The sequence below is a fragment of the Rutilus rutilus genome (genome assembly GCF_951802725.1).
Source record: "Rutilus rutilus genome assembly, chromosome: 8".
In the NCBI taxonomy this organism is placed as follows: Eukaryota; Metazoa; Chordata; class Actinopteri; order Cypriniformes; family Leuciscidae; genus Rutilus; species Rutilus rutilus.
Window position 1 is genome coordinate 17,029,141 of NC_140222.1, and position 12,408 is coordinate 17,041,548.

General features: G+C 43.6%; 3 protein-coding genes across 5 annotated transcripts in view; all 3 read right to left on the minus strand.

The window, feature by feature from the left end:
* LOC311295855 (uncharacterized protein) overlaps positions 1 to 12,408 on the minus strand; it is a 260,836-nt gene that overhangs the window by 189,837 nt on the left and 58,591 nt on the right. The gene's annotated exons all lie outside the window — the stretch shown is intronic.
* LOC311295852 (uncharacterized protein) overlaps positions 1 to 12,408 on the minus strand; it is a 49,895-nt gene that overhangs the window by 20,602 nt on the left and 16,885 nt on the right. The gene's annotated exons all lie outside the window — the stretch shown is intronic.
* On the minus strand, positions 240 to 5,410 carry LOC311295850 (uncharacterized protein). The gene is made up of 2 exons (XM_084417379.1): positions 4,797 to 5,410; positions 240 to 3,363 (listed from the first exon to the last, which is right to left on the minus strand). Exons 1-2 carry the CDS (start codon positions 4,886 to 4,888, stop codon positions 723 to 725), a joined length of 2,733 nt encoding a protein of 910 aa, XP_084273505.1. The 5' UTR covers positions 4,889 to 5,410; the 3' UTR covers positions 240 to 722.

Genomic DNA, 12,408 nt, shown 5'->3' on the forward strand with positions numbered 1-12,408 from the left:
TTAATAGCCTACAAGTCTGCTGTCTGAATGATGATCAAACATGTACTGATGAGTTTAATAAAGTTTATTGTACATCACACAAAAGATGAAGCGTCAGTTTTACTTCAGAAAATCACCGTAAGAGCTGAGTAAACACAGTAGCCTAAGTTATAAGAAGTGCGCAAGTAGCCAGTAGAGTTGAGGGAGCATTCCTGTGGGCGGAGGTTAGTCAAGAAACGGTTCTAGTGACATCATTAAAGCAGGATGTGGAGGGCATACCTGCCAACCTTGAAGAAATTTTATGAGTACTACAACCCCCGACACAACCCCCCCCCCCCCCCCCCCCCACGCGCGAGAACCTGACAGCCCACCGCCAATGTACGCTCCACCGTTGCACACACACCTGTGAGAAACCTATGAGATACCTAACACTATAATACATATTATACACATAATATACTTTCACCAATTAAGATGTATTAGTTACTCCATAACCATATACAAGTAGACCATAAATGTTATTCAATTACTGCAATCACTCCAAACATTTTGTACAGGAGGCATAGCCCATGGAAACTTCTTCCACCTGAAAATCTTGTCAGAAATAAAAGTAAACTGAGGACATTCTTTGTAAATAAATAAATCAAAACATTAAATAAATGTGCAAAACTAGCAGTTATCAATATCAAAATCAGTTTGCTAAAAACAAACAACAACAAAAACTATAATTTTCCATGCATAGTTTAAACTTTTGCATCGTTTAACTTGTTAAAGGTTGCAGATTTGGCTTTTTTAAGTAGTGCGTCAGTGAAAGTCTCTTTGTAACAAATGCTGCCTTTGGAGGCAATCATGACTTTTCTTGTCAACAGAGAACTAAGCATCTCTGTGCTCAGGCTAGCACGACATTGTGTTTTGTTTTTAGTGACCAAGCTGAAAATCCTTTCACAGTCTGCATTGCTGTGAAAAATCACACACACCCCAAGCATAACTGTGGAGAGGTTTGCAAAAAGTTTCTTCCCTCCTGATTCCATCACACCTAATTCTCTCCAAGCTTCATCAGCCCGTTTGGTAAGAAAACCATCATTCAAGGTAGAGGACTGAAAGAGCCGAAACTCCTCCTCCACTTCATCCACTGTAACACCATTTCCCAAGAAGCAGGGGAACCTGTCTATGAAATATGTCAGTGAGGAGAATTTAGCTGTTTGTCGTCTGCTTATATCAGCTACGGCAGCATGACGCAGCAATTCGTCCCCATAGGGGAATTTAGAGAGCATGTACTCAACAGCTGCAGTGAAATATTTCCTTACATCCCTGAAGAAAGCTCCAAGAGGTAAGTTAGCTTGACTTTTGATGAATGTCTTTGTGTCATGTCCAATTGACAGCTCATCATCAGGTAGCTGGTGTTCACTGGATTTGTACAGAGTGGGTTGGCATCCTCTCTTTACTTCTTCCATCATTTCCACAACACAGTCAGGTTTACAGAATGCCAAAAGCATTTTTTGCAACTGTAGCTCCAATATCTGCAGCAATATGGGCACACATGGCTCTTCTTTCTGCAGGTTCTGATTTGCAGTTTCAAATAAAGGTATAGCTCTCTTTAAAAAAAGAGCATACAGCTTGGACTGTGGGTCAGTCAAGAAAGCATACAACTTCTGTGGTTTTGTGACCTCTGTTTTTTCGATCTCCTTTTCCTTTTCTTCTGTTTTCTTTTTGGACAGATCCCTCTGTTTTTTGCCAATTTCTTTTTGTTTAAAAACAAATTGGTTTAAGTCAAACCCCTTAGGTGGTTGAGCTGACTGCCGTGGAGTGCTTGGTCCTGCCGGCAGCTGTTTGGTTGTAGGTCCTGTCTGCTGCCGTGGAGTGCTTGGTCCTGCCGGCAGCTGTTTGGTTGTAGGTCCTGTCTGCTGCTGTGGAGTGCTTGGTCCTGCCGGCAGCTGTTTGGTTGTAGGTCCTGTCTGCTGCTGTGGAGTGCTTGGTCCTGCCGGCAGCTGTTTGGTTGTAGGTCCTGTCTGCTGCTGTGGAGTGCTTGGTCCTGCCGGCAGCTGTTTGGTTGTAGGTCCTGTCTGCTGCCGTGGAGTGCTTGGTCCTGCCGGCAGCTGTTTGGTTGTAGGTCCTGTCTGCTGCCGTGGAGTGGTTGGTCCTGCCGGCAGCTGTTTGGTTGTAGGTCCTGTCTGCTGCCGTGGAGTGCTTGGTCCTGCCGGCAGCTGTTTGGTAGTAGGTCCTGTCTGCTGCCGTGGAGTGCTTGGTCCTGCCGGCAGCTGTTTGGTTGTAGGTCCTGTCTGCTGCCGTTTTGGTGTAGGCCCTGCCTGTTGCTGTGTGGAGCTTGGTCCGGTCTTGGACTTTCTCTGGTGGACTTTGGTCTTCAAAAAGCTGGAGGCCAAAGTCTTTGAGATAGCAAGCTTACCCGAGGTAGGTGTGAGAGTTGAGGGCTTAGAGGCAGCTGGGCTCTTCAGAGAGGGATGAGCTGAGGATGTGAGAGGTTTAGCTGCCTTCTTCCCTGCTGCCTCTTCAGCAAAAAACAGAGTCAGAGGTTCCCACTGCTGGAGGAGTCGATTGACACATTTGCCAAGAGCCAGCCATCTGGTCGAGGATAATTTCAAAATCTTCCTGACGTCAGTGTCGCACAGCATTTGTAGGTCACGCAGCAAAGCTTTCCTCTTGCTACTCTTGTCAAGGTAGTAGTAGATCAAGATAAACATGTCTTCAATGTCAATACATAGACTTCTTGAAGCTTTTTCCGCAGCTAAATGCATTAGGTGGCATGCACAGCCGACCATGTAAATGTGGGGATTCTGTGACTTAATGAATGCTGCGACACCTTTTCTTAACCCCTGCATGACAGAGGCGTTGTCAGCAGAAAAGCTTACACAATTGCCCCATGGTATTTTCCTTTTGTTTAGTTCCTGGTCAATGAGATTGTATATCCCTTTGCCAGTAGACTCTCTACACTCAACAATTTTCAGGAGTACTACAACTATTTTTCCAACACTGGGATCATAGACACGGACAACCAAAGGATAAAGCTTGACGTCATCCATGTCTGTGCTACCATCGGTTGCAATGCTGAATGGGGAACAGCACATAAGGTCACTGATGACCTGTTCATCATTTGAGGAAAGTGTGTTTAATATAGCTGCTGTCTTGGTTCGGGCACAGCCGTACTGCTGGGCAATTTGACTATCTGGAAACATCTTCTTAAATAATGGTCCAGCATGGTCAGCTATAGACACTGGCACATTGTGCTCAGCAATAAAGTTGGAGAAAAGTGTTTCTGCCCTGATGGTCCGTAGATCTTGATCTCCAAAAAACTTTGTGGTGATCTTAGGGAGGCAATGGCACTTTCCAATTTCTTGTGTTTTGTTCCTTCCACATGGCGTCTGCAATCTGAAAATAGAGGGGGAATTATATTCCTGCATGTTGTTACAAATATTATGAATTACGTCACACACACACACACACACACACACACAATTCATTGAAAGGATACAAGTAATTTACATTAAAATACATTGTTTGGCTCATCACTAGTACCTTCTAGATTACAATAAATTATTATTACTGTGTAGAGGAATGGCGTGGATGAATGGCTGTACATGTATTGAAACTACACAAATGTTGTCTTATATCCTGTCCAATATTTTGTGCCCATATTTTTGTTAGTCTAACCAATAGGAGGCGGAGTGAGCTAATAAATAGGCCTAAGTAGTAATGTGTTAAAGATGAGAGTCAGACCAGGTTACACTTAGCCTTCTGAATTACACTGCGCAAAGCAAAAGTAATACTACCCACTGGAGGAAGAAGGGTTGGTTCTCCACAAAACATAAAATATTCATTTTATTTTATTTTTCGTGTTCGCATTTATGAGGAAAAAACAATGTTAGGGGCGTGACAGTTCTCCGTTACGGACATGACCGCTCTGAAAAGCGGCACTAGTAACTGCTTTAAAACTTTCACAAAGACCTCAAACAGAAAGCACAAAGCCTTTCTTTAAAATGAATTTCGTTTTGTATAAATTTTATCTTAATTTTAATCAATGTTTCATCGAGCAATTGTCTGGATTCAATAAATAAATAAGTAAATATAGAAGACAAGAGATAATCACGACACAGAGGCGCCGGCGTGAACTAGCTCGCCTCATAAATTAACCGAAACTCAGCGCCTAACTTACTTGACTCACAGACCTGTCTACTTTTAAACAGAACAATTCAAAACGAAAGAAAACAGACTGCTCTCTGCTAATGTTATCTGTATGAAATGTGCATTTCTCTCTGGCGCGTTCACTACTGCGAAGATCGCGAGACAGCATCATCAACATCATCTTTGCAGTCGACACGACACTGATACAGGAAACACTTGTTTATTAATACACAATTAAAATTTCTCCTTTCTATATTTGTTCTATTATTTATAATCATTACTTTTGCCGGTTCTTTGCGACAGCTTTTACATGTAAGCAAGTTACATGAACGCGTGAACTGAACTGAGCTCGTCACAGCTGGACTGCCTGTTATGATGTCAAGATAATTTTTGATGTTCATAAATTCAATTAGGCTAAAAATAGCCTAACTGTTACCTTTATCTTACGTTAATCAGCACCTGGCCTATCTAAAACCTTCTAGATTTCTAGCCATTCCACCACTTTTCTATTCTAACTGCCAAATAATTTCCCAACTAATGAGAAGGATGGCGGGTTTGATAAGCTATCGTTAGTCTATTGACACTATTAACGTTTAATACTCAAAGTCATCATCCTTTTATTTTTAATATAATTATGTTTTGGGATAGGGAGCATTTGTGTGTGAGACTGTGTTCGTTACCTGTTGCCCCTTGGTGACTGATGTCGACGTCCGTCTTGCAGACAGTGCAGAACGCATGATGAGGTAGCCTGGACATCTGGAGGCAAGGCCATCTCTCACGATAGCGGTCTAAAAATCTTTGTGTTTTCCGAACCTTTTTTTGTGGCGGTTCAGCCATGGCATGAAAGCCTAGGTATCTTATCCATATAGATGATCTTATCCGTCTGGCTTGCTTGAGGCACTGAATTGAATTGAGCGCGAAGCATAAGGATAGGAGGGGCAGATGGGCGGCGGGTTAACATGCAGCGCTCTGATTGGCCGTAAGCTTTTCACTCCACTTAAACGCTGTGGCTCAGTGGCAGAATCAGTGTCATAGATTGCATAGAAACTGAAATCGGCGAAATGCGAGAAGCAACAAAATGCGTACCTAGAGAGCAGCGAATCGTACAAGCGTACGTATGGGTCAAAATGCGTGCCGAGTACGAAAAATGCGTACATGTTGGCAGGTATGGGAGGGGTGTAGTCCAATCGAGACGTTTTTTTTGTAGTCAACTTCTGTTAAATAAAATATCTCGCTTGGCATTGAACTTTGAGCTTTATAATTTTACAGATATTATTTATGCTCTAACAGCAACATTACACACTAACTAAAGTTTGAAACATGGGATCACGCAGAACGGGACCTTTAATTAAATCAGTGTAGTAATTCCGCTTCCTTATTCGTATTAACTTTGTGAGTCTATTTCTAAATGTACAATATTTTTCTTTATTGTCATTAGTTGGATTTTTAATGTAGCATTTGTAAAGCTTATTTTTCCTTTTAATTGATTTTAGGATTCCCTTTGTAAGCCAAGTATTTTGATTGCTTGTATCTCCTTTAACAATTTTTTCCGGTATAGTGATATTAATACTGTTGGTTAATTCATTGATAAAAGCACTATAGGCTTCTTCCGGAGTATTCCAGCTAAATACAGAATCCCATGTTTTATGCCTAAGATTATCAAGCAATTTATCTAAATATTTTCCTGTTAATACTTTTATGCTTTTTTTAAGAGGTAATATCTTCTTTTGTTGTTGCCTGGTCTTAGTATCCAAGTCTATGAAAAGTAGAATTGGAAAATGATCTGTGATGTCTGACATAATTACACCCGAGTCAAAATGTACATTTATATTTGTAATAATATTATCAATGGTGGACTTAGTTGTTTCTGTTACTCTCGTATATGATTACCGTGAGGGCTTCCCCGTCGAGTCAGTCTCCGCGGGCCCCTCACGCCTCACAAGCGCTGTTGCCATTGGGGCCCCTTAGCAATCATCTTGGTCCTTCCCCGGAACGACCAACCGTTTCCTTTGGGGCTCCAGCTAATGATCAGATGTCGATCGCAGCATCGGAGGGGGAGCTTCAGTCCTCTGGAGATGACGACTCGGCTGCGTTGCCCCCTTCGGGGCGTGTAGCGTTGTCCGAGACCGATCCAGAATGGACGGCTATGCTTTCCCGGGCCGCCGAGAAGGTTGGGCTTGCGTGTAACCCTCCACCATGTCCCGAACCTTCTCGGTTGGACGATTGGTTTCTCGGGGCGGGCCGTGCTGGTTCTCAGTGCGCCGCCCCGGTACCTTTCTTTCCGGAAGTGCATGAGGAGCTCTCTAGGACGTGGAAGGCACCGTATAGTGCCCGAAGCCGTTCTAGTGGCTCCTCCCCCCTCGCCACCCTCGACAGTGGGGCAGCTAAGGGGTATGTGGATATCCCCCCAGTGGAGCGGGCCGTTGCGATGCAGCTGTGTCCGGCATCCGCTTCCTCTTGGCGGGGTAATCCACGCCTCCCGTCCAAGGCCTGTAAGTTTTCGTCCGGTCTAACGCGAAGGCTTACAAGGCCTGTGGACAGGCTGCTTCCGCCCTCCATGCCATGGCGCTCTTGCAGGTCCACCAGGCCCAGGCGCTCATGGACATGAATGAGGGTGGTTCTGACCCAGAGCTCCTCTGGGAGCTCCGTGTGGCAACCGACCTCGCCCTCCGGGCGACGAAGGAAACTGCACGTTCAGTTGGTCAGGCGATGTCCACCTTGGTGGTCCAGGAGCGCCACCTTTGGCTCAACCTGGCGGATATGAGGGACACCGATAAATATCGGTTCCTGGATGCCCCTTTTTCCCAGGTTGGGTTGTTCGGCGACGCGGTCGAGAGCTTCGCCCAACAGTTCTCGGCCGCACAGAAGCAGACGGAGGCCATCCGACACATCCTGCCCCGGCGGACCCCTGCTGCTTCCACCCGTCCGGCAGCCGCAGATCCTCCGTCTACTCGTCAACGAGGTCGGCCTTCTGCGGCGTCCTCCACTCCCGCTAAGCCCCAGCATCAGCAACCATCCAGGCCTCAGCGCGGAGCAAGCCGTAGGTAGCCGACCCCGCCCGTCCAGGCCGCTGCCAAACCAGGAGGCAAGCGACGGTGCAAACGACCCTGAGACGGGCGGCCCAGAGGTGGATCAAGTTGCTCTTCAGGAGATGGCGAAGGCGCCACTCCTTCCCCCGGTGGAGGGCCGGGCGGAGAATCTTTTGTTTCCTTTTCTTTTTGTTCCGTCAGTGGTACCCACATTTTCAAAGAAAGAGCAATTTCTGAAACCTCTGGGCCCCAAGAGGGCGCGCTTGGCAGTCGACGACGCCGCCATGCCTTGTCACTCCCGAGCCCCTCTTTCATCGCCAGCAGGCAGCAGTGGCTGTGTCCTGGACGGTCTGACGCCTCCGCACACTCACTCTGCCCTTCGACGGAAGCAGGTATGTGTTGCACCACACACTCAGACCCCACTTCGGGCCGCTGTGCCGTCCGAGTCGGGTCCCTGCATTCCGGGGTAATTTGCAATAACTATTCGGCATATCTTTACAAAATTTAGTATGGATCATTGACACAATGTCCTGAAGGTACATGAGAAGAATGAACACAGCGCCACCTAGTGTTCCAAAGATATAAGGTATGTTACGCGTGTATCACGAACGCCTGGCCTGGAGTCCTCTAATTAAGGTTTATTATGTTCATTATGTTAATGTTGTCTTGTTTCCGTTTTAATCCTGCCGACTACGCCAAAAAATTTTATCAGCTTCACGATTTGGTTCTTATGGAGGAATAAAAAAATTGTCTACCGGACAAAATTGCAACATACTTGAATGAACAAAAAGTGACTAAGGTGTCTGCTGCTGCGATATTAGCATATGAATATGTTCTGACGCACAGAGAAAGTTTTGAGAAATCTTTCTTCTCTCCATCACAGCGTGGTCCTGTCACGCAAGTGTACTCTAGCGAGCAGGTCAATTTTAAAGATATTGCAGCTAAGGCGAGGCCTGTGTGCGCTTATTGTAAAAAGCGTGGGCATTTGATCAACAATTGTTTTTTGTTGAATAAAAGGAAACCCAAACCTTTCATGTTGATCGAAACCCCTTCAGGGTCATGCCCTTTTCAGTCCGAATGTGCGGATTTGGACATTTATTCTCCTTTTATTATGAAGGGTGTCGTTTCATTGACTAATAGCGGCGTAAAAGTTCCAGTAACTATTTTACGTGATACAGCGGCTTCTAGGTCTATTATTCTTCAAAGTATGTTGCCTCTTTCAAATGAAACATCATTAAACTGTAGTGAGTTAGTGCAGGGCTTTGGAATGAAGTTTGTTAATTTGCCCATGCACTCGGTTAAACTCGAGTCGGATTTAGTGTCCGGTCTAGTCGCGGTGGCTGCGTGCAACACCTTTCCCATTAAGGGAGTAGATTTCCTTTTAGGAAATGATTTGGCTGGCGGAAAAATCCTGGTAAACCCTGAGGTCACTGCTGTTCCTCTGGTTGCTGAAGGCCCGGATGAGTTACAGAAGAAATACCCTACAGTGTTTCCGGTGTGTGCTGTGACACGTGCTATGGCTAAAACTAAGGAGTGTGATGTCTTAAATGTAGAGGATGGCACTATGTTAGATCTAGATAGAGAGTCTGAGTTGTCATCTGACAGTAGCTCTACCGCTATCGTACATTCTACACTTATTGATGTCGATTCCACAGCGTCAGCTGAAGGAAGTGTGCACAGTTCACTAGAGCTGCAGAAGCCGTTGGGGGGTGTTGGGGGTGAGCATATGTCTCGAAAGCATCTGATTTCTGAACAAAAATGTGATCAGTCACTAAATGCTTTGTTTGAATTGGTTGTTCCTGAGGAAAAGCTGGCAGATATGGCTACGGGTTATTTTATTAGAAATGTGCTTCTGCACAGGATGATTGGACCATTGTCACACAGATTGTTGTACCAAGTCGGTTTCGTGATGAAATACTTAGCTTGGCACATGATAATCCCTTAGCTGGTCATTTAGGGGTTAATAAAACGTATGACCGTATCTTGAGACAGTTTTTTTGGCCAGGGTTAAAACAGGACGTGAAGCTACACTGTAAAACATGTCATACTTGTCAAATCTCTGGGAAGTCAAATCCGGCCATACCGCCATATCCTTTATATCCTATCCCAGCTGTAGATGCGCCATTTGATCATGTTTTCGTCGATTGTGTGGGTCCATTGCCCCGTACTAAATCCGGCAACCAATTTTTACTGACCATTATGTGTGCCTCAACACGTTTTCCTGAAGCTATACCTATGCGTAAAATCACTGCGCCCGCTGTTGTAAAGGCACTAATTAAGTTCTTTTCATTGTTTGGACTCTCTAGGGTAATTCAAACTGACCAGGGGACAAACTTTATGTCTCGTGCTTTAGCACAGGTGGCCGATCAGCTGAACATCACCCACCGCTTTTCGAGTGCTTTCCATCCGGAGAGTCAAGGTGCACTGGAGAGGTTTCATCAAACCCTTAAGTCAATGCTCCGCGCTTATTGTCTTGAATTTGAAAAGGAGTGGGATGATGGAGTACATCTCTTGATGTTTGCCGTTCGAGAAGTTTAGTGTTTGCTCATAATGCCCCACTTACTGATTTGCCGAGTCCAAAAATAAGTTTTAAATGGTCACCGGAATGTCAGTATGCTTTTGAGTCCCTTAAAACTCTCCTGATGCAGGCACCTGTTCTCGCTGCTCCAGCGTACGATCGTGTATTTAAACTGGCTGTGGATGCCAGTGATGCGGGAGCAGGCGCTGTTTTGTTGCAGGAGGGGCTTGATGGCATTGAACATCCGGTGTGCTACTTTAAAAAAAAAAAAATCAAAAACATCAAAAGTCATATTCCACAATTGAAAAAGAAGCGCTTACCTTAATTCTGGCCCTTAATAATTTTGAGGTTTATATCGGCTCTTCTTCATGTCCGGTTACGGTTTACACGGACCACAACCCTCTCGTGTTTATTAATAAAATGCGCAACTCAAATCAGCGTTTAATGAGGTGGGCTTTGTTTGTCCAATCATTTAATTTGGAGATAAAACATGTAGCCGGGAAGAATAATGTGTTGGCAGACATATTGTCGCGCACTGTTATATGGTGATTGGTGGGTTGTTGTTGTTTTTTCCCACCATTCACCATAAGAATTGATAAATTAGGAGATTCCAGACGGTCTGTTTTGGGGGTGACCAGGCCCTGAGAGAACAAAAGGACCTCTCTGGAGATTAGCATTTGAACTGGCTCTCATGCACCATCGAGACGAAAGTCTCACCCCCGAGTCATCTAATCTGCATCTCCTTCCCTCTCCCCTCACCCCCTCTCTCTCATGCTCAGGTGACTACCTGATTTCACCCAAGAAAATGTACAGTTTAATGTGAATGATTATCACAGAGTATATTCATGTTTGGTATCGTTTAAAATGTCACAGTGCGACTGGTACAATTCTCTCATCTCAGAATAAGTAAAACACAAGGTAATAAGGTTTTTGAAGGTTTATGGATAACTAGCATACAAGGAGGGGTTGATCTCTCAAGCAAATGGTCACACCCCCCCAAGAGGTGCTACAGTGTACCTCAGAATGCAAATTTACTATTGTTAGCACATGTTTACATGTGAAAGAGGTCTGGCTATTTAATGGAGTACAGCAGGCAGATGGGGGCCCTTTTCTGTACTTCAGATCGGTCCGTTAGGCTGGGAGATATAGATCTCTCAGCCTAACGTATTTCTTAATGTTGGGTTTGCATCTTCTCTCTATTCCAGAGCATTTGATGTTTTGTATCGATTATCTTTGAATTGATTATGAAATTGGCATGATACATTTACCTGACATAATAAATTGTTACATTTGATTATTCTTACTGACTTTGATATTATTTTCATTGAAGAGTTAAACGGAATAGTCAAACACCCACTCACTTTAAGTGAGGCACAGATATTATTAAACCCTTTCATTTATGGAGTCAGATGAATTAACGAGAGAATACATGATTAATGTATTACAAATTTAATCAACCAATACTTCGCATGAGTGAGGACAGAGCACGTGAGACTTTGAGCTTTTATCACGGTATACGGTATTATCACGATATTTTAATTGCTCAAGAGAAATGGATGGATTGGGGGGGGGGTATGTAGAAAAAAAACAACTTGCATCACAATAGGTGTAATTGTGATTGTCAAAACATTTGGTAACTAACGGAATTTTACACACTTTTCACGATTTCAATTCAATTCTTGGGATTTGATTTCAATCTTGATTCAATATTGACTCTTTGAATAAATAGATACATGTTAATTTTTCTCCAGAAAAAATATATCTCACATAATCAGGGGTGCAAACACATGTATGGTCAAAAAAGAGAGAGGTAATCGAAGCCCTCGTCCCGCGGCAAATATCCAGATACTACATTGCCACCATCCCCAACCCACCCCTATAGGCACATAGAGTCAAATGAAATTTAGAAAAACTATCTTGCACTTCTTCTTGCTTTACTGCTACTTCCTGAAAACCATTTCACCTGATGATTTGAATAGCTCTTTTTGTAAAGAATTAATAATTCTAGGATGATTGGGGTAATTGTGTAGGGTAGGCCTAGTGCATCTGCATAGAAACTAATAAACGAAATACAAATATAAATACAATAAAACACAAATACACGAGAAATAAAGCAGTGCTTTATGTTTTTCAGGTAAATTAACTGTATTAAGTATTAATACAGTTTATCTTTTGACAAAACGTGATTTTTCTCTTTCTCTTTTGTTGTTTGATTAACTTTGGTGACACAAACAGCTGCAGGTATATTGGGTGCTGTCCCTTTAAGACGAATGCACGTATCTAATACCGGTAATGACACGCATCCGTTTTATTTTGACTGCGTTTACGGGAAACTCGTTGAGACGGACACTGGCTTATTTTTTCGTGCACATGTCTGTTCAAACACAAATAGATAAGAAAGAAAAGGGAATTCGGTGTTCACGAACTTCACGTGCTGTCTGCAACTGCGTGGCTCTGTGCGCCGACAGACCATCTACATTTGGATGTTAAACATAATATATATAGCCTGATACAGCAAAGACAACGTCGGCAGTATTGACGGCAAAATAGGCTACAGAATATTTCGTTCTGTAGGCCTATTGACAGGAGCAATATTTGAAAATCGATAATTAGGCCTTATTTTTAAATTACAATTATATATGCATTTGTCAAAACCAAGAGACTTTCAAGCATCAAAATGTAATTTATTAATATGTATTTGCGCCTTCTATTTTGTTTGAAAACTTCCAACACTCTTGCGTGTCG